General features: G+C 43.8%; 1 protein-coding gene across 1 annotated transcript in view; it reads right to left on the bottom strand.

Moving 5' to 3' along the window:
- Positions 1 to 535: 535 nt before the first annotated feature.
- The window catches only part of LNPEP (leucyl and cystinyl aminopeptidase), a 103,244-nt gene continuing 84,177 nt past the window's right edge, over positions 536 to 19,602 (bottom strand). Inside the window, exons 13-18 of the mRNA XM_008261965.5 lie at positions 19,352 to 19,508; positions 9,912 to 10,096; positions 7,638 to 7,799; positions 4,498 to 4,638; positions 3,470 to 3,551; positions 536 to 2,684 (exon numbers count right to left, since the gene is read on the bottom strand). Coding sequence (XP_008260187.3) covers positions 2,553 to 2,684; positions 3,470 to 3,551; positions 4,498 to 4,638; positions 7,638 to 7,799; positions 9,912 to 10,096; positions 19,352 to 19,508 — 859 coding nt within the window. The 3' untranslated portion in view covers positions 536 to 2,552. The remainder of the gene's footprint in view (positions 2,685 to 3,469; positions 3,552 to 4,497; positions 4,639 to 7,637; positions 7,800 to 9,911; positions 10,097 to 19,351; positions 19,509 to 19,602) is intronic.

Raw genomic sequence — 19,602 nt, 5'->3', positions numbered from 1 at the left:
AAGTGGTCAACAGAGTCATGAATCTCTGTGCTCCCCTGAAATGGCAGACCAGGACTCTTGTGTTGCAGCCTGAGTTCTCCAAACTCGGTGGCTATATAACGTTGGGGCGGGGCTGGCAGTGGGGCTGGCCAGGGGAGGGACTTGGAGAATCACCATTACATTCATTACACTGCAAGTGCTGCCTCTTATTCAACCTTGAACTCCTGACTCAGGGTTAGTTCTAAGACATTCCATGCCGATGGGTTAGCATAACATTAAAAATGATGTTAGCTTAACATTAAAAAATGATGGAATTCTGTGGGAAAAACTGATATGAAGCCTGTTCAAATTACAAATAACTGAGGAGAAGGCTACAAATAAAACCACACACGTTATGGAACTGGTATCATGGGAATGAACAGCCTGTGAGTATGGAGACGGCGATGGGTCACGAGCTACCTCTCTTGAACCTACGATTTGATCTTAGAGCAATGCCCCCACCCCATGCCACACGTACACATTCACAGGACAAAAATGATGTAAGACCAAGACAAGATTTGCCATATGCAGAGTTCACATACATTTCAGAAGCAATGTCAAGAATGGCAGGTAGAACTGATTTTGAGAAGTAGCAAAATTTAAACTCTGTATCAAAGTGGAATTTAGTAATATAATGTGGTAAAAAATCAGCAACCAAAAAAACCTTCAAAAGTAGATTTTTTCCCCTCATTTTGAAAATATAAAAACTAATTTTCAATATCGACTAAAGTTATCATTCGTTTTCCCAAGCACAAGAGGAATAAAGCCCTACAAACACCTCAGTTTCAGTAAGACACCTTAGACAGCTGTGATGGCCAGGATGCGGTTTCTGCTGTGCAACATAGAGATGGGTGCTTGGAAAAGACCAACTCAGGGGAAAACACACCAGGGTTACAAGAAGGCTATCTTTTAGAGCTTGCCAGCCTTTTAAATTCTGTTATATAAAAATATCTTAATAAAATAAAATATAATTTTATACATAATCCCACAAGTTCTAACTTTATACCTGCTGAATAAAAAAAGGTGACCTCTCCCCCAACGTCTGACTCTGTGGAGTGCTGAAGTGCTCACAAACGGGCAACTATCCTTCCTATGTACATAGAAGCCGTTTTCAAACAAAATACAAACTTCTCAAGAATTATTAGGAAGAAAGCTTTTCTCCTAAGAATCAAAGAAACACAACAATCTAGGTATAAGTCTGCATAGCTCAAAAATTCAAGTACAGTATTTCTCCTTCAGAAGGAGTAAAAATGCCAGAGTTTTGGATATTTTCCCTCATTTTTTTTCTTTCTTTCTTTGGCCACTCCTTTTAATGTTAGTTGGCCACAATAAAAGAAAAGCTGATTTTTTTCTAACTAAAGCAAAGTACTATTTTTGAGAGTGGAAAAAATTCAAAGCCCACCACACGAGAAATATGAATTCAAGGTACTCCTATCCCATCTTCTCTTTGTTCCTTTAAGGTACTATGGTGAACATCAAATAAAAATTTTCAATTTCTCAAAGGCCCTGTTTAAAAATATGCTTCCAATATGCTACTTTATCACAAAACATAAAAGTGCACACATGCACACGATTCAATGATCAGGGATGACAAAAGGCAACTTCAACAAACTGCATTCTTGGTGACCGTGATCAAAGTTATGATGAACAAGACCAGTGTAGACAAAATGCTTGCCACAAATGTAGAAAGACTCACCTATAACATAAGGCATGTCTATGGCAGGGAGTGAGACAGAGGTATGGACTTGGGAAATATTGGCATTCATGAATAAAATAATTAACAATGAAAGCCAACTCGTTTTGGAACAATTCCCTATGTAATGCTACAAAAGATGGAAAAAACAGTGTTCACTATTTGGAAAATTTAACCTTTTGGCCTTGTTATTTAGCTTTTCAGTACAACAAAAGTTTAAAAATTCTGTAGCACCTGGCTATTGTGCAGAAAAAAAGCAATAGTTATAGATATTAAACTTCTTCAGAAAACAAAAGGTTAATCAGAACTCCAAATCAAAGTAGATCTGCACACCTGAGATGGGTTCTGGACAGCTGCAGGCTTCCTTGTCTTGGTTACCACTCTCGGAGGCTAACTTGGTGCCACAGCCCAGTAACATCTACCAACAAGAAGCGGCAGATGGCTGAGGCGCCAGTGGCCCGCAAAGATGGTGGCTCTTAACGGTAGACTTGATCTTGTTTCACTGCGTCAGAACCTTTCTGGATACTGAGACACAGAACAGAATTTCCAAACTGATGTTTCCCCTCTCATTTGTGTATCTTCAAAGTAGAAAAATTACTCATCATTTTTGTAGACAGTTGGCATATAGGTGAACGTACATTTGTAATAAATAACTACACACTGCCCAAAGACACTTTAGAAAAGACAGATGAGAAACACAGTCGGGCCCTGAGCTAACTACAACTCCTAACAGTGCAAACAACTTGGCAGCGGGCCTGGCTTCACCGTGGCTTTTGCAAAAGCAGCAGAGCCCAAGTTCACAAGCTCTCCAAACGGGTGACAAAACGAGGGGCTGCGCATGCTACAGCCACCACCGCAGAGTCTGGAGGTTCTTCTTCACCCACTGGATGTTCAACTGGATGATCTCCAAAGCCTCCCGGACACAACGGAGCTGGAAGGTTGCCTCCGACTGATTCTCAAAGAATGCCTGCACCTGTAAGTTCCACAGAGACGTGGAAGAGAATTTAAGAGGTTTATTGTCCTTTTCAAGCAAGCGTCAAGTTGGTGATGGCTATGCTGGTATCTTGAAAACAGCAGAAAGAAACTTGTTACCTCAAGGACCCACACGGAATTCTGAATTCTCCTTATCTGCACAAGAATGAATTTTTCTAACTTAAAATAGAAAAAGGGGGAGGGGCAGGCATTTGGTGCAGCAGTTAAGACGCTACTCGGGATGCCTGCATCCTATACTGGAGTGCCTGGGTCTGAGCTGTGGTTCCACTTCTGATTCCAGCTTCCTGCTTATGAGGAACCTGAGAGGCGGCAGGGGCGAGATCAAGCACCTGGGTCCCTGTCACTCACGTGGGAATGAGTTCTCGGCTCCTGGCTTTGGCCTGGCCCAGCTCTGGCCGTTCAAGCTGTTTAGAGAGTGAATCACCAAATGAAAGCTTCTCTCTCTCTCTCTTTCAAATAAATAATAAGAAAAACCTATCTAGTAACAATAAATAGAGTCTGAAGTTAGGCTTGGCTCTATAAATTCACCTTTCAATTGGATTCTCCAAAAACAGTTTTATGACCACTTAAATTATTTATATTGCTGAGAGCAGCATCCAAGTTTTCCTCCTTACCATGTAGAAGTAATCTCGGTGCAGAATCATTAACCCTGATGAGGCCAGCAGAGAAGGCAGGAATTCCCACTAAAGGTCACCCTCTCAAACAAACTGCGCAGCCTGGGGGACATGGCTACCCAGCCCCCTCCACACATTTTATAGAACCCACCTCAGACAAATGGGCCTTTGTTGAAAACAGGTGAGTTGATCCTGCAACAATACTTTGTATGGTATAGGAGCCCAGGTGGAACCTGAAGAAACACAAAGACAAGAGTTAAAAAATTGAGACAGTTGCTGGGCAAGCAGAGCACAAAGGAGATGCCTTCCTGCCAGAGAGTGGAGCCTATCCTGGGACTGCAGTCCAGGGAGTCAGTGGTGGGCAGAAAAAGGGAGGAGCTCAGGATATCCAGAGAAGTCACTAATCCATTTCATCTCCTGACAGATCAGATCACACTCCCAGAAATGTCACTGTGGCTTTATTTATTTATTTATTTATTGACAGGCAGAGTGGATAGTGAGAGAGAGAGACAGAGAGAAAGGTCTTCCTTTTTTGCCGTTGGTTCACCCTCCAATGGCCGCCTCAGCTGGTGCGCTGCAGCCGGCGCACCGCGCTGATCTGAAGGCAGGAGCCAGGTGCTTATCCTGGTCTCCCATGGGGTGCAGGGCCCAAGGACTTGGACCATCCTCCACTGCACTCCCGGGCCACAGCAGAGAGCTGGCCTGGAAGAGGGGCAACCGGGAAAGAATCTGGCGCCCCGACCGGGACTAGAACCCAGTGTGCCGGCACCGTTAGGTGGAGGATTAGCCTAGTGAGCCGCGGCGCTGGCCTACTGTCGCTTTAAAAGACACAAAGGAAGAAACTGACATGTGCTGTCTAGCTGGGTGTGAGCTCTTAACTGACGCCTAGGAAATGAGGTATTTTCAACCCACAAGGGCCTGCAGCCACACTGAGCTGAGCGGACCCGGCAACAGCCGTGGCTGGGCAGGACCAGGACTTTCGCACAACACTAGGGTCACATGATTCACGCAATGGGACTGTGTTGACAAACGTGAACACTTCTGGATGTTTCAGTTAAACAGTCACAGAAGCATCTGTCTGTCACAGCAAGTCCTAACTCCCACGAACCAACACTGGGAACTATTTCTAGGAACACCACTGGAGAACGCTGAACGTCAGTAATTCGCTGACAAACTTACTTCTGTACAAGCTCATTCCAGTTCTCTTTGACAAAATCCCACGCCAACAAGTGTCCAGGAAAATGCCGGCCCACTGTTCGGATGATAAACGACAGCTTTTGTGTTCGGATGATATCTCCATCAAGGCTAGTCTTCATCAACCTGAAGAGCAAAACAGATCCAGCCTCCAAAACAATTATTCACAAAGAGCAACACCTGAACCTAAGTTAGGATTGGTTTCCCGATTAAAGTTCTAGAGTAATTAAAGGAAAGTAAATGTTGAGTAGTCTAAGACTCTTCACTCGTGATTTTTTATTTTAATGAAAGGTGTTTACAAATGCTGACAAACAATAACAGCTTTTGATCCAAGGATATTTGGGGAAAAAATAGACAGAAGGGCCGGCGCTGTAGTGTAACAGGTAAAGCTGCCGCCTGCAGTGCTGGCATCCCATATGGGTGCCGATTTGAGTCCCAGCTGCTCCAATTCCAATCCAGCTCATTGCTAGGGTCTGGAAAAGCAGTAGAAGATGGCTCAAGTCCTTGGGCCCCTGCACCCATGTGGGTGACCCAGAAGAAGCTCCTGACTCCTGGCTTCGAATCAGCACAGTTCTAGCCATTGCAGCCATTTGGGGAGTGAACCAGTAGGTGGAAGACTTCTCTCTCTCTCTGCCTCTGCCTCTCAAATAAATAAATAAATCTTTTTAAAAAATGTTGATGGAATTTATTACCATTCTGAGACTTTTTTTTTTTTTTGTAAACACCTTATTTGATTTGAGCAGGCAGGTGTATTACGTTAATACTCCTAAAAAGCTGAGCTGTTTGAATGATCTGACAATGAAGATACACTTCAGAAGGTGCTCTTCCTGGGGCAGTCGCTGACTCTAGCAGTGAAGACATTGTGACCCACAGCAGCACCTGGATTTTATGTGTCGCTCTTAACCTGCGTTTCCTGACAACACAGATGCTGGCAGGCGGCAGTGATGGCTCAAGTGATTGGGTCCTTGACACCTATGAGGGAGACCTGGATTGTGTTCTGGCTTCTGGCTTCAGTGCTGGCCCAGCCTGATGGGCTCCATTTGTGTGCTCCATTTGGGGAGCAAACTGGCAGAGGGGAGCTTTCTGTCTCTCAAATAATTTTTTAAAAAGAACACACTCTTATTAATTAATATTAGTAACTGGTAATTAATATAACCAGTTGGTATTATATTGATACTATGTACTAGATATTGTTCTAAATCCCTGACAATACTATGGACTAGGCGTTTATGACCCATTTCCTTTTTACAGACAAAGAAACTGAAGTTATGTAACTGTCCTCCAGTTAGGCAGCTAACAAGTACTAAAGGTTGGCATCTGATTGTTAACTGTTCTCACCTACTATGCTATACCATCCTATCCACGTAGCAAGAAAACACACATCTGACAAAGAGACTCAAATGCCCAACAAATTGTGATGGGTAAATAAATCACGACAGCTCCACGCTATGGAGTACTACGAACCACAAAAACATGAGGTAGGCTACATGAAGAAACATGGTACATCTCACAGACACTTCACTAAAAGAATGCCACAAAACACTGGGTACGGTAGAAAGCTATGTGGTTGAACAGGTTCAGCATCCCTTATCTGAAATGCTTAGGGACAGAAATGCGTCAGATTTCCAATTCTTTGCATTAGGGGTGCTCAGCACAGACCAGGTCAGACACTGCTAACAGAGAGAAGAAAATGAGAACGGGAGGGAAGGATCAGGAGGGGTCTTCCACGTTGTTCTCACATCCTTAGACACCATTTGAACACTTTACAGTGGGAATTTATTAGTGTGTTACTAGTGTATATGTGTGTTTTAAAATATATTTGTTTGAAAAGCGAGAGACATGGGGGCGGGAGGAGGAGGTGAGAGCAGTGTCTCTTATCTCTCATCCACATCCACCAGTTCACTCCTCGAATGGCTACAACAATTGGGTCCCGGCCAGGTCAAACTCCATCCAGGTCTCCCATATGGGTGGCAGGTGCCTCACCAGGCATGTTAGCAGGGAGCTGGACTGGCAGCTGAGCAGCCAGGACTTCAGCCAGCACTCCAATATGAGATGCGGGCATCCCAAGAAGAGACTTAACCTGCTGTGCCACAATGCCCGTCCCTGCCGATGCAATTTTTTTTTTTTTTTAATTTTTTTGACAGGCAGAGTGGACAGTGAGAGAGAGAGACAGAGAGAAAGGTCTTCCTTTGCTGTTGGTTCACCCTCCAATGGCTGCCGCAGTTGGCGCGCTGCGGCCGGCGCACCGCGCTGATCCGATGGCAGGAACCAGGAGCCAGGTGCTTTTCCTGGTCTCCCATGGGGTGCAGGGCCCAAGCACCTGGGCCATCCTCCACTGCACTCCCTGGCCATAGCAGAGAGCTGGCCTGGAAGAAGGGCAACTGGGACAGAATCTGGCGCCCCAACCGGGACTAGAACCCGGTGTGCTGGCGCCTCTAGGCGGAGGATTAGCCTAGTGAGCCGTGGCGCCGGCCCCCTGCCGATGCAATTTAAAAACAAAAACTCTTCTCTATTTGCAGAGGTCAGAGGCTGGTGGCCACTGTAAAAAGTGTTCGCTGACAGTGCACTGAAGAATGTGGGACTAGCAGGTGCTGAGAACATCTCTGAGACACCATCAGGATTCTACTGAACAAAACTACGTGAGAGAAGCAGAGACCTGGGACCTTCTGTGTCCTTTACACCAGACACCTCCATATTCTCCTCTCTGCCACCCGCACTGTTGGGGGGGTCCTGTTGAGCCCACCTTGCTGCCCTTCCTTCTCTCACATGGGCCTTTACTGGCAAGATACTGACAAGGAAAAGTCTGGCACATAAATTCACGTGAAAGCAGAGCCACGCGCTTTGACATGTTATTTTTTTCCTGAAGTGTCTACATTTCCAAGATGACAGTGTGAAAAGAACAAAGCCTTGGCCCCCCAAAATAAACCACTGACTATGGGGTTTAAGAGCACATGGCAAGGGGAGGGGGAGCAGGGAGTTGGCCGGGGCTGTGCTTCCCGACAGCTGCCAGCGCCTCTGGGCAGTGCGTGTGCGACCCATGTGGAAAGGCTCAGTCCCCAGGACAGACCCGCCCGAGAGGCTCCTCACCCCACCGTGCGGGTCAGACTCCTCAGGTGCTTTCCTACCAGTAAAGTCTCCGTACATCCTCTGAGCTGGCAAGAGCTTCCAGGATTTTGTTCTTCTCTGCTTCAGAGCCCATGGAGACGTACTTGTTCAACAGGAACGTCCAGCCTTTGTCTGTCTTCGCTCCCACTTTGAACACAGTGGTCATGACATCAGCAGGCAGGCTGTGGGAGAGGTGGTCCAATGGGAGAACAAGAAAACACAATGAGCACAAAGGCAGTAGTGGTGGTGGGTTGGCGTCAGGGCGGTAATGACTACAAGTCTTCATGGCATGATTTACAGTAGAGACAGGTTAATTTCCTAGAGGTATGACTTACAGAAAGAATATCAGTCCACCTGAAGACAAAGAGCGCTCACAAAGGAGTAGCAAGGTATCTGGCTGGATGCTGGGAAGCAGAAGGGTCGGGGAGGAGGAAGGAGAGGGCAAGGGGAAGAGGAGACCCCTGCTCTCAGGAACTCAAAGCCAGGAACAGTTAGTGACTTGGTTATACCATAGTGTGCTGGACACCACACAGTAGTCCATGAGGAGGATACAGGGTGTGGGAAGAGGGGATGAACCCACCCTACTGTCTTTCCCAACATCTCAGAGCCGAGAAGTCCATCCCCTTTCGCCACCCCAACTCCCCATCTGAAGCCTGAACCCTTTCGTTGTAACTCCAGTAAGGGACCTGCAGAGAGCCCATCAGCAGCCAAAGCATTTGCTGTCACCTCTAGCTATGATGTCTTATTCCCACACTGAAAGATGGTTTGTCCCCTCACACCCATGAGAACGACTACCATCAAAAAAAATTAGAAAACGACAAGTGTTGGAGAGGAACACCGCACTGCTGGTGGGAACATAAAATGGCATAGCTGCTATGGAAAACAATATAGCAGTTCCTCAAAAATGAACACTTCTGGGTATATATTCCAAAGAACTGAAAGCAGAATTTCAAAGAGGCATCTCTTTGTACACCCAGTATTACTCGCAACCACCACAAAGTAGAAGCAACCCAATGGTCTGCGCAGGAATGAATGGCTAAACACAATGTGGCATATTCCACTTTTTTTTTTTACTTATTTTTTTAAAGATTTTATTTATTTATTTGAGAGGTAGAGTTACAGACAGTGAGAGGAAGAGACAGAGAGAAAGGTCTTCCTTCCGTTGGTTCACTCCCCAAATGACCACAACGGCCGGAGCTGCGCCTATCCGAAGCCAGGAGCCAGGAGCTTCTTCCTGGTCTCCCACACGGGTGCAGGGGCCCAAGCACTTGGCCCATCTTCCACTGCTTTCCCAGGCCATAGCAGAGAGCTGGATTGGAAGAGGAGCAGCTGGGACTAGAACTTGCGCCCATATGGGATGCTGGCACTGCAGGCAGAGGATTAACCTACTGTGCCACAGTGCCGGCCCAGAAATGTTCCACTTTAAAAAGACAACTCTGATACATGGTACAACGTGGGTGAAACTTGGGCTAGTAAGCTAAGTCATTAAAAAAAAATTCTGTATGATTTCATGTACATGAGGATACTTCAGAAAGTTCAGAGAAAGGGGCCAGTGTTGTGGTTCAACAAGCTAAGCTGCTGCCTACAATGCTGGCATCCCATCTGGGCACTGGTTTGAGTCTTGGCTGCTCCACTTCTGATCCAGCTACCTGCCAACATGGATGGTGTGAGTGCTTGGGCCCCTGCTATTTATGTAGGAAACAAGGACAGAGTTCCAGGCTCTTGACGTTGGCCTGGACCAGCCCTGGCCACTGAGGCCATTTGGGGAATGAACCAGAGAATAGATCTCTTTCTTTCTGTCTCTCCCTCTCTGAAACTCTGCCTTTCAAATAAATAAATCTTCTTTAAAAAATTCATAGATAAATTAAAAGGTGCTTATTTTGATGCAAAAAACTTTGAAATGTAGTTTATTTCATAATAGTCATTTTCTATCAGCTTTATGAAGATGCCTTCTTGAAGTACCTAGAGTAGTGAAACTAATAGAAACAGGAAGTAGGATAGTGGTCACCAGACTAGGTGAGGAGGACATGGGAAGAGTTTCAGTTTTGCAAGACAAAAAGTCCTGGACATTGGTGCACTACAATGTGAATATACTTTATACTGCTGAGCTGTACACTAAAATAATGAAAGGTTAAGGTTATAAATTTCATGTTATGTGTCTGTGTGTTTGACCATATTCTTTTTATTGAAGTCTTGCTTGAGAACACGGATGTGTAGATTCCACCTATATTAACACGCAGCTTTCTAACATGTAGGGTAAAGTAGAGGAAAGGATCGACAGCAGGACACTTTACCTCTCAGTTCCATTTGATGCCACCCAACTGTCAAACAGCTTCATGGCTGTGGCGCTGCAGTTCTCCAGGTTGTGGGCACAAGCAAATTCTAGCAAGACTGACCGAAGTTCCCGCATGGATGGGGTGCCCTCGTCTGTCCAAGTTTGCTGTTGGATTTGGTTTTGAAGCAATTTAAATACTCTGCTCTAGAGAAACAAAATGGATTATAATGGACAATCAGAAAAACCAGGACAACTACATTCTCTTTTCCACAACATTTACCCAAGGAAGAAAAAATGGGCATAAACAATACTTATTAAATATCAACCATATGAAGCTAACATACAGCTAGAATAAGGCCATTCAATAACAAAGCTAGCAACACAGTTAATGATGTAACTAGAAAGAACTAATGACTTCTGTGCAGTAGCAACCTTTATTCTTTGTTTACATACCTAGAAGTTACTTTCCTAACAAGAAGGAAATGTATAACTAGTGTTGGATGGAACTAGAACTCTCTGACACTGCGACTTTAGAATCCACAAACCCACAAAAAACAATGAGAGAAAACTATGCTTCTTTACTGATGGCTAATGTTTAAATGTTTCTGCATCCAATATCAAAAATATTTTTAACACATTAACTAGTATAATACTGTAACAAATTAGTCTAACTGAAATAACAAGAAAATGAGGAGTTCAGGAAAGAATAGTTGTTTATAGTTTATGTTTTTATTCTAATTTTTTATTTAAAAGTCTTCAAACCAATGAAACAGATGCAAGAACAACACAGTGAACATCCATCCATATATTATTCATCTAGACTTAACTGATTTTTAATACTCTGACATTGCTTTGCTTTTGTGTGTATATAACACACATACATACACACTTGTTTGTGTGTGTGTGTCCCTTTTTAAAAAAAATATTTATTTATTTATTTGAAAGTCAGAGTTGCAGAGACAGAGGGAGAGGCAGAGAGGTCTTCCATCTGATGGTTCACTCCCCAAATGGCCACAGTGGCCAAAGCTGGGCCAGGCCAAACCCAGGAGCTTCATACAGGTTTCCCACATTGGTGGCAGGGGCCCAAGCACTTGAGTCATCTTCTGCCACTTTCCCAGGCCATTAACAAGGAGTTGGATTGGAAGCGGACCAGCCAGGACACGAACCAGGTGGTAACTTTACTCACTATGCCACAATACTGGCCTATTTTGATTTTAAATGAACCATATAAGTTACAGACATCAAGATATCTCATTTATAAATATTTTAATATGCCATTCCCAGAAATTTGGAGACTCTCCTACATAACTGTAACATCTTCTCACCCTTAAGAAGATTAACAATTACTCAGTAATATTATCTACTTTCCAGTCCAATGCTACAGCCACTTCTAAATGGGATGTTGTTGTTAAATGTATACTTGTGGCATAAGGAATCCGTGAACAAGACTTTCCTCTCCTCCACAATGAAAGCTGCCCAGTATTGCCATACTGCAAATTGTTACGCATGGGGAGGGGTGACGACATGTGGGATTTAAACAGTCGCCTTAGGAAACATGCATATGAACACACTTAGAAGAAACAAAAATTCCAATATAAAACATGTTTTCAGGCATTTTTTTAAGGAAAGCGTCATGGCTACACAAAGGGTCTTCAAAAAGTTCATGGAAAATACTTACTGTGAAAAAAAACTATGCCCGGATTTCAAATATTTTGCAGCAAAATAAACTTTTTTCATTCCATTTTTTGTGAACTTTCTGAAGTATCCTTATATATAAGGAGGACCAAAATGGAAACGATGCAGATACCTGCTCTCTGCTGAGCCCTCAACATTATTTTCCTCCAGAACACCACTGCCAATACCTAGCACAAATTCTGTTTGGAGATTTTCTAACTGTTGAGGGCATTAAAGCTTCTTTTGGAGCTGAATGGGAACATGGCCAGAAGAACCCACGCAAGGTGAAGGACGGGAAGCTGTGATGCAGCTGGGGTGGAGAAACTCTGCCATCAGACTGACACGGGAAGAGTGCAGGAGCGACGCAGGGCGCCACGGTGCACAGCGGACTGCACAGGTACGTGCTACCTTCCAGGGGCCTTACCTTTTCAGCAGTGCAATGATAGCTAACTATCCCAACTAACTGAGCAATAAATTTAAAAGCTACTCCTAACTGTCAAGCAGAGCAAAGGAAGAATGTGAGAAAAAAAGCTACATGCTTAAAACCCTATTAAAAAAAAAAAAAAAACTCAGCAGATGACGCTAGTGCACCATGGCGTAGAAGGGTAAGCCGCTGCCTGTACTGCTGGCATTCCATATAGGGGTTGGTTTGAGGCCTGGGCTGCTCCGCTTCTGATCCAGCTCCCTGAAAATGTGCCTGGGAAAGCAGCAGAAGATGGCCTAAATCCTTGGGCGCCTGCCACCCACATGGGTGCCTGCCACCCACATGGGAGACCCAGAAGAAGCTCCTCGGCTCCTGGCTTTGGCCTGGCCCAGCTCTGGCTGATAGTCATTTGGGGGGTGAACTGGTGGATGGAAGATTTCTCTCTCTCTCTCTCTCCCTCTGTATCTCCACATTTCAAGTAAATAATCTTAAAAAAAAAGAAAAAAACAAAAACAAACAAACAAACAAAAAAAAAAAACAAAGAAAGAAAGGGCTGGCGCCGTGGCTTACTAGGCTAATCCTCCGCCTGTGGCGCCAGCACCCCGGGTTCTAGTCCCAGTCAGGGCGCTGGATTCTGTCCTGGTTGCTCCTCTTCCAGTCCAGCTCTCTGCTGTGGCCCGGGAAGGCGGTGGAGGATGGCCCAAGTGCTTGGGCCCTGCACCCGCATGGGAGACCAGGAGGATGTACCTGGCTCCTGGCTTCGGATCGGTACAGCGCGCCGGCCGTAGTGGCCATTTAGGGGCTAAACCAACGGAAGGAAGACCTTTCTCTCTGTCTCTCTCTCTCACTGTCTAACTCTGCCTGTCAAAAAAATAAACAAATAAAAAATAAAATAAAAAAAGAAAGAAAAATGACAGTACTTACGGATACTTTACCAAAGAATCTGTGGGAAAATGTCCCTTTAAACTATTGACACTTGAAGAAGCTAAGGCAGTTACACTACAGACATGACATACAGGGTATAATTTGGCTACTACCTGTGCCAAAGTATTAACAGGAAGTCTCAAAACAGTTGATTTTAAATATATATCAAATTACTACATAATAGAAAAATATTGGACTTCAAAACAATTCTATCTTTAGAAAAAACTATTACAACATATGATCATTTTAAAGTAATCCAGGTTATATAAATATATATATTAAAATATTTATTGGTTTTGAAAGTCAGAGTTACAAAGAGGGAGGGACAGATAGATGGAGAAGGATCTTCCATTTGCTGGTTCACTCCTCAAATGGCTGCAATGGCCAGGGCTGGGCCAGGCCAAAGCCAGGAGCCAGGAGCTTCTTCTGGGTCTCCTACATGGGTGGGAGGGGCCCAAACACTTGGCCTATCCTCCACTGCTTTTCCCAGGCCATTAACAGGGAGCAGGATCAGAAGTGGAGCAACTGGGACATATGGGATGCCAGCATCAAAGGCGATGGTTTTTACCCACTATGCCACAGCACCCACCCTCAGGTTGTATTTTTTAATATTAATTAACAAAGCACAGCATATGCTTGAAATTATTTCTCTGTTTTAGGAACAAAATGAAACTTGCTTTTCCACAGTTACATGTAACTCTTTTGAAAATTAAGTTCATTAGAGTCCAATCCCATGATTTCATAAAGCGAGGGTGTCACAAAGGAATACAGGATAAACTGACGGGATCTATAAGGCATGAACACTGGCTATGCAGCAAAATACAACACCACCATCAAATAATTTTAAAAATAAAAGATGTTGGCACTTTTGTGTATTACATTTTGATTTACTGCTTTAATTTTCCATGGATACACCGAGGGAGTTCTCTCCTGGGTCAACTGAGTTTGTTAAAAGCAAAATGTCAGCTTTTATTGCAAAGGCTTATCCCACCAATGCATCGTGTAAGACAATGACAGATTTGTAAGTGATAAAACAGGAATATGGTTAGGATCATATGTGAACAAGTTAACACAATTCAAATGTGCCTCCTGACCCTACCCACCACAGTACCACAGCATACATCACAGAATGCAGCACTCATCACAGAATGGTCAGCAGACACAGGGCTCTGGCTATAATGACAATAAAGTGAATTAGGTGACATTCTTAAACATTTGAACATTAAATCCAAGGACTCAGAAATATCTGTCATTCTAAGTACAGAGGGTCAGACCGCATTGTTTGAGAGCTGAATGCCCAAGACTAGAATCAGAACTAAGGAGACAGGTTCTCCCCGGTGATGAACTAAAGCTAACTTGACTTCTAAGTAACAATATGATCTGTACCAGTGAAAGGGCCTCTGTCTTAGATACACACACTAAGCTTTCTGTCCTTGCCCTCTATCCATCAATGCCATCAGTGCCCTGGACCCCAGCATGAAGTATGGGACTAACAAACATACTCCCTCCCAGAAAAGCAGAACTCAGCCAGGATGAAGACATAGGGGATGGACAGCTACTTGAGTATCAACAGGAAAGTGTTCCAAAGGCTCAACTCCTGGAATTGACTTTAGCATTCATATCTCAGCATGCTGAGGTAGGTGCCAAGTGCTTCCTGAGAACTAAATCCTAAACAGAGATAATGGAGATAGGGGTCAGACTCACTTCTATCGTGAAACCCAGTGGGGCAGCTTCAGAGTAGGCAGACATTCCACTCGACTTAGGGTATATCTGGAAGCAACACTGTCCTTAATAATGGGAAAAAAATGAGTGCTACATTCGAATCTTTTGTTTTTTGAAAGGCAGGGAAACAGGGATAGCAAAAGAGATGGAGTAAAAGAAAGAGCTCCCATCTGGTTCATTCCCCAAATGTTGACAACAGCTACGGCTGGGCCATGCCAAAGCCAGGATCATGAACTCACTCCAAGTTTCCCATGCGGGTAACAGAGATCCAATACTTGAGCCATCACCTGCTCAGGGTACACACCAGCAGAAACCCAGAATCGGAAGTAGAGCCAAGTCTTGAATTCAGGCACTCCAAAATAGGATGAGAGTGTTCCAAGCAGTGTCCTAACCACTAGGCCAAATACTTGCTCCTGTACTAGTCTGTTGTTATTGCTGCTTATACTGGGTTGAATAGTGTCTCTCAAAATTCGTATCATCTTAGACCCTGAGAATATTGCCTTTTTGGGAATAAGGTATTTGCAGATGAAATCAAGTTAAGATGGGGCCATACTGGGCCTTGGTGGTGGGCTCTAATCCAAAGATTCAGGTCCTCATAACAACAGGGAAACGTGGACACAAACTCCTGGGAAACCAGCATGTGGGCAGAGGTACAGATTAGAGAGAGATTCGTACAAGCCAAGGAATCCTAGTACTGCTGAAGTCGGAAACAAGCACAGATTCTCCCTTAGAAGGAACAACCCCGATCAACCAAAATCTTGATTCTGCCTTTCTCATTTCCAGAACTTTGAGAGAATACATTTCTGATATTTTAAGACACCAAGTTAGTAATAATTTGCCTCAGCAGTCCTAGGAAATGAATATACTATACAAAATGGTTTTGATTTGATAACAATCCCTTCAACAATAGTTCTAGAGTTCAAGATATACACATTCCATGAAATACCCTGGACACCCATTTCAAAACAAAACAAAACAAAACAAAAAAAAACAATGAAATGGTATCTACCTTACATCATACACAAAAATCAATCCCAGACTGATCACAGACCTAAATGTAGAGGTAAAATACTAAAGTTTTCATAAAGAATATAGAATATTTTAGAGTAGGCAAAGATTTCATAAACTACACTACATTTAAATTGAGAATGTATACACTCAAAAGCATCACTAAGATAGTGAAGGCAAGTTAGAGTGGAAGGAGATAGTACAAATATATGCGACTGACAAAGGATGCATACCAAGAATATATAAAGAATGCTTACAAATCAGTAAGAAAAAACACAATTTTGGGGCCGGCGCTGTGGTGTAGTGGGTAAAGCTGCTGCCTGCAATGCCAGCATCCCATATGGCTGCTGGTTCGAGACCTGGCTGCTCCACTTCCAATCCAGCTCTCTGCCATGGCCTGGGAAAGCAGCAGAAGATGGCCCACATCCTTGGGCCCCTGCACTTGCATGGGAGATCTGGAAGAAGCTCCTAGCTTTGGATCGGCATAGCTCTGGCCGTTGTGGCTAATTGGGAAGTAAACCAATGGATGGAAGACCTCTCTCCCTCTCTCTCTGCCTCTCCTTCTCTCTCTGTGTAACTCTTTCAAGTAAAATAAATAAATCTTAAAAAACAAACAAAAAAAAACAAAAAAAACCCACAATTTACAGGCCAGCTCTCTGCTATGCCCTGGGAGTGCAGTGGAGGATGGCCCAAGTGCTTGGGCCCTGCACCCCATGGGAGATCAGGAGAAGCACCTGGCTCCTGCCTTTGGATCAGCGTGGTGCACTGGCCGCAGCATGCCAGCCGCGGCGGCCATTGGAGTGTGAACCAACGGCAAAGGAAGACCTTTGTCTCTGTCTCTCTCTCTCACTGTTCACTCTGCCTGTCAAAAACAAACCAAAACAAAAAATAAAAAACACAATTTAATGGAAAAATAAGGGAAGGAGTTGGGTATTTCACAAACAAGAACACTGACTAATCAACAAGCCTATCAAAAGGTATTCATCTTCACTAGTCAGTAAGAAAATGCAAACTAAAGCCAAAACTGTAATACTAGTACACATTCTTGGAATGGCAAAAAGAAACCAGATTTACTATGAATAGTAAGTGTCAGCAATGAAACAGAGCATCTAGAATTCTTATACACTGCTGATATGAGTCTAAACAGGTACCACTCAGAAAAACTATTTTACAGTATTCACTATGCATATATTATGACTTAGTAATTTCACTTTCAGACATGTACCCCACTGAAGTGCATACAGAATTTAAACACATAAGAATATTTATGCAATGCTACCCTTAATAGCTTCAAATTGCAAATAACCTAAAAGTCCACCAATGGTAGTCAAACTGGCTAACAAATAAGCCACTCTCTTAATCATATCAACAGTAAAAAGCCTAGCTGGTTTCTAAGCCATAAAGAGATTAGTAAATTATCTGTTATACTTCTTGGAAATGTACATAAATACTATTTTTAAAATACTGTTATTAATGTTAGATAGAAATTTCATAATTTTCAAAAAAACCCAGATGTGAGTCTGTAATTTAAACATTAAAGGCATGTTTTTCTATTGGTTTTAATGTAAAGAATCTCAGTTTTAAAAAGCAAATATTAGGGCAGGCATTTAGCACAGTGGTTAAGATACCATTTGGCGGCCAGCGCCGCGGCTCACTAGGCTAATCCTCCGCCTTGCGGCGCCGGCACACCGGGTTCTAGTCCCGGTCGGGGCGCCGGATTCTGTCCCGTTTGCCCCTCTTCCAGGCCAGCTCTCTGCTGTGGCCAGGGAGTGCAGTGGAGGATGGCCCAGGTGCTTGGGCCCTGCACCCCATGGGAGACCAGGAAAAGCACCTGGCTCCTGGCTCCTGCCATCGGATCAGCGCGATGCACCGGCCGCGGTGGCCATTGGAGGGTGAACCAACGGCAAAGGAAGACCTTTCTCTCTGTCTCTCTCTCACTGTCCACTCTGCCTGTCCAAAAAAAAAAAAAAAAAAAAAAAAGATACCATTTGGGATGCCCACATTTCATATCAGAGTGCCTGGTTCAAGTCCTGGCTCTGCTTTTGATTCCTGCTTCCTGTTAATGCGCACCCTGTGAGGCATGAAGTGCTAGCTCTAGTCCTTGGACCCCTGCAACCCATGTGGAACACAGACTGAGCTCCTCACTTCTTGGCTTCAACCTGGCCCAGTCTTGGGCTGTTGCAAGCATCTGGGGAGTGAACCTGTGAATGGAAGTTATCTGTCTTTACCTTTCAAATCGAATGAAAAATTAATGAATAAAAATAAAAAGGAAGATTTCTTTTCTTTAAAAGCAGCTGCTCTTAAAAATGTGACATCAAGAAATAAAGCTTTAATTTTTCTAACCAAAGGTATCCTGGAAAGATGACACTGCTGCAATATAGACATTTAACCTAACACAAAGGGTAGGCTTTGGAATGAAACTCACAGCTTTATGGTTTACTAGGGTAACGACTTTGCAGAAATCACCTACTGGGGGCACAAATACCTACCTTTGCATTGTGTGGAGAGTGAATGGGGTGATCCACATTAAGCACTACGCATGGTGTGCAGAATGTAATAACCACCAAAATGCATTTGTTTCTGGTATGTTTCACTCATTTATTTGTTCAACATTTACTGAGTGTTACCATGGGCCAGGTCATATTCCAGGCACTGGTTTTTATTAAGGCTGCTAGTTGAAAGCCTTATAAAATAGAAAGTGATAAAAATCTTAACCATTAGAGGAGATTTCAGAAATCATCCAACTTAAGAATCTCATTCATTGGTAGGGATGGGTGCCTCCTTGTGGGGTCAGATCAGAACCTTGGGGGGAGGGGTGCATTTCAAGCTCCATATGGCCCATCTGCCCTGCACTCTTTACCCCCTCCCGCCCCCGCACTGAGAACCATACATGTGAAGAGAGAGCTCAGCATGGAAGACTGCACATGTGAGGACAACAAAGGCAGAAAACAGCCTGCTCTAAAAAAATGATTTGATCCAATCCCTTCCCCTTTCCAGTGAGGACACTAAACCCCTGAAGTACTTTTCCTAATTGCTGGTCCAGAACTTACTTCCTTTATCTGAAAGCTGCCTTCTGCCTGGGTTCCAGAAACCCCGATCTATACAGCAAACCCTGTTGTCAGAATGTGCTGATAGAGAACTGGATACAAAGAATTTATCACTCCTTCCCCCAAGTTTTTAAAGATTCAGTCAACAGTTTAATGTGACTAAAATGACAGCTATTAAGATCAGGCCTTGGCTTTTAGGGAAGGTAAATGAGTCTGCAATGTCAAGACTCCTTCAGTGTCTGCCAAGAAACCTCTACCCAGCAGCGCCATGACCATGAGCTAGGGGTTGGCAAGGACTTCTAAAGAGAATATTCTCAATCATTCTACAACTGCCACTAGGAACTTACTTTGCAAAAGGGCCTGTTTCAAGCATTCTTTGTATACAAGTAAAACAAGACTTTCAGAAAATTGTTTTCATGTGACCTCACTTTGACAGCAGTGCCAAAAGTCTGTATTTTGATATTCAAACAAGACCACATCACACTAAACCTTTATTAATTCTTCATGACAAACCATTCCATTTGGATTTGAAGTTACAGATTCTACAAACAGGAAACTGAAGAAAAGTGGAATTTTAACTGGCTGCTTTCTCAGCCTGTTCCTGGTTGAATAGTTATCAAAGGCAAGCAACAAAAGCAGCTGGCAGAAAGGCGAACTTACCACCAGTCTTGAGGCCAGATCCATGTGCCCCAGTTTTTCAAGGAGGTTATAGATGAGGCCTGTCTGGAACAGAGCTTCCGTGATAGGTGCAGTATGGGTCTCATTTCCAAGATAATCAATCAAATCGAATGCCCTCCTAAGAGGCACCTTGCCCAGGCTAAAGGATTAAAGAACAGGAAAAGTAAATATGCAGAGACACACACAAGACCTCTATGCACCATGCTGAGAGAGAAACTATGGCTGGATGGATG

Source organism: Oryctolagus cuniculus, chromosome 14 (genome assembly GCF_051225735.1).
Source record: "Oryctolagus cuniculus isolate XC-2025 breed Fujian yellow rabbit chromosome 14, ASM5122573v1, whole genome shotgun sequence".
NCBI lineage: Eukaryota > Metazoa > Chordata > Mammalia > Lagomorpha > Leporidae > Oryctolagus > Oryctolagus cuniculus.
This window is presented reverse-complemented; position numbering and strand designations above follow the sequence as displayed.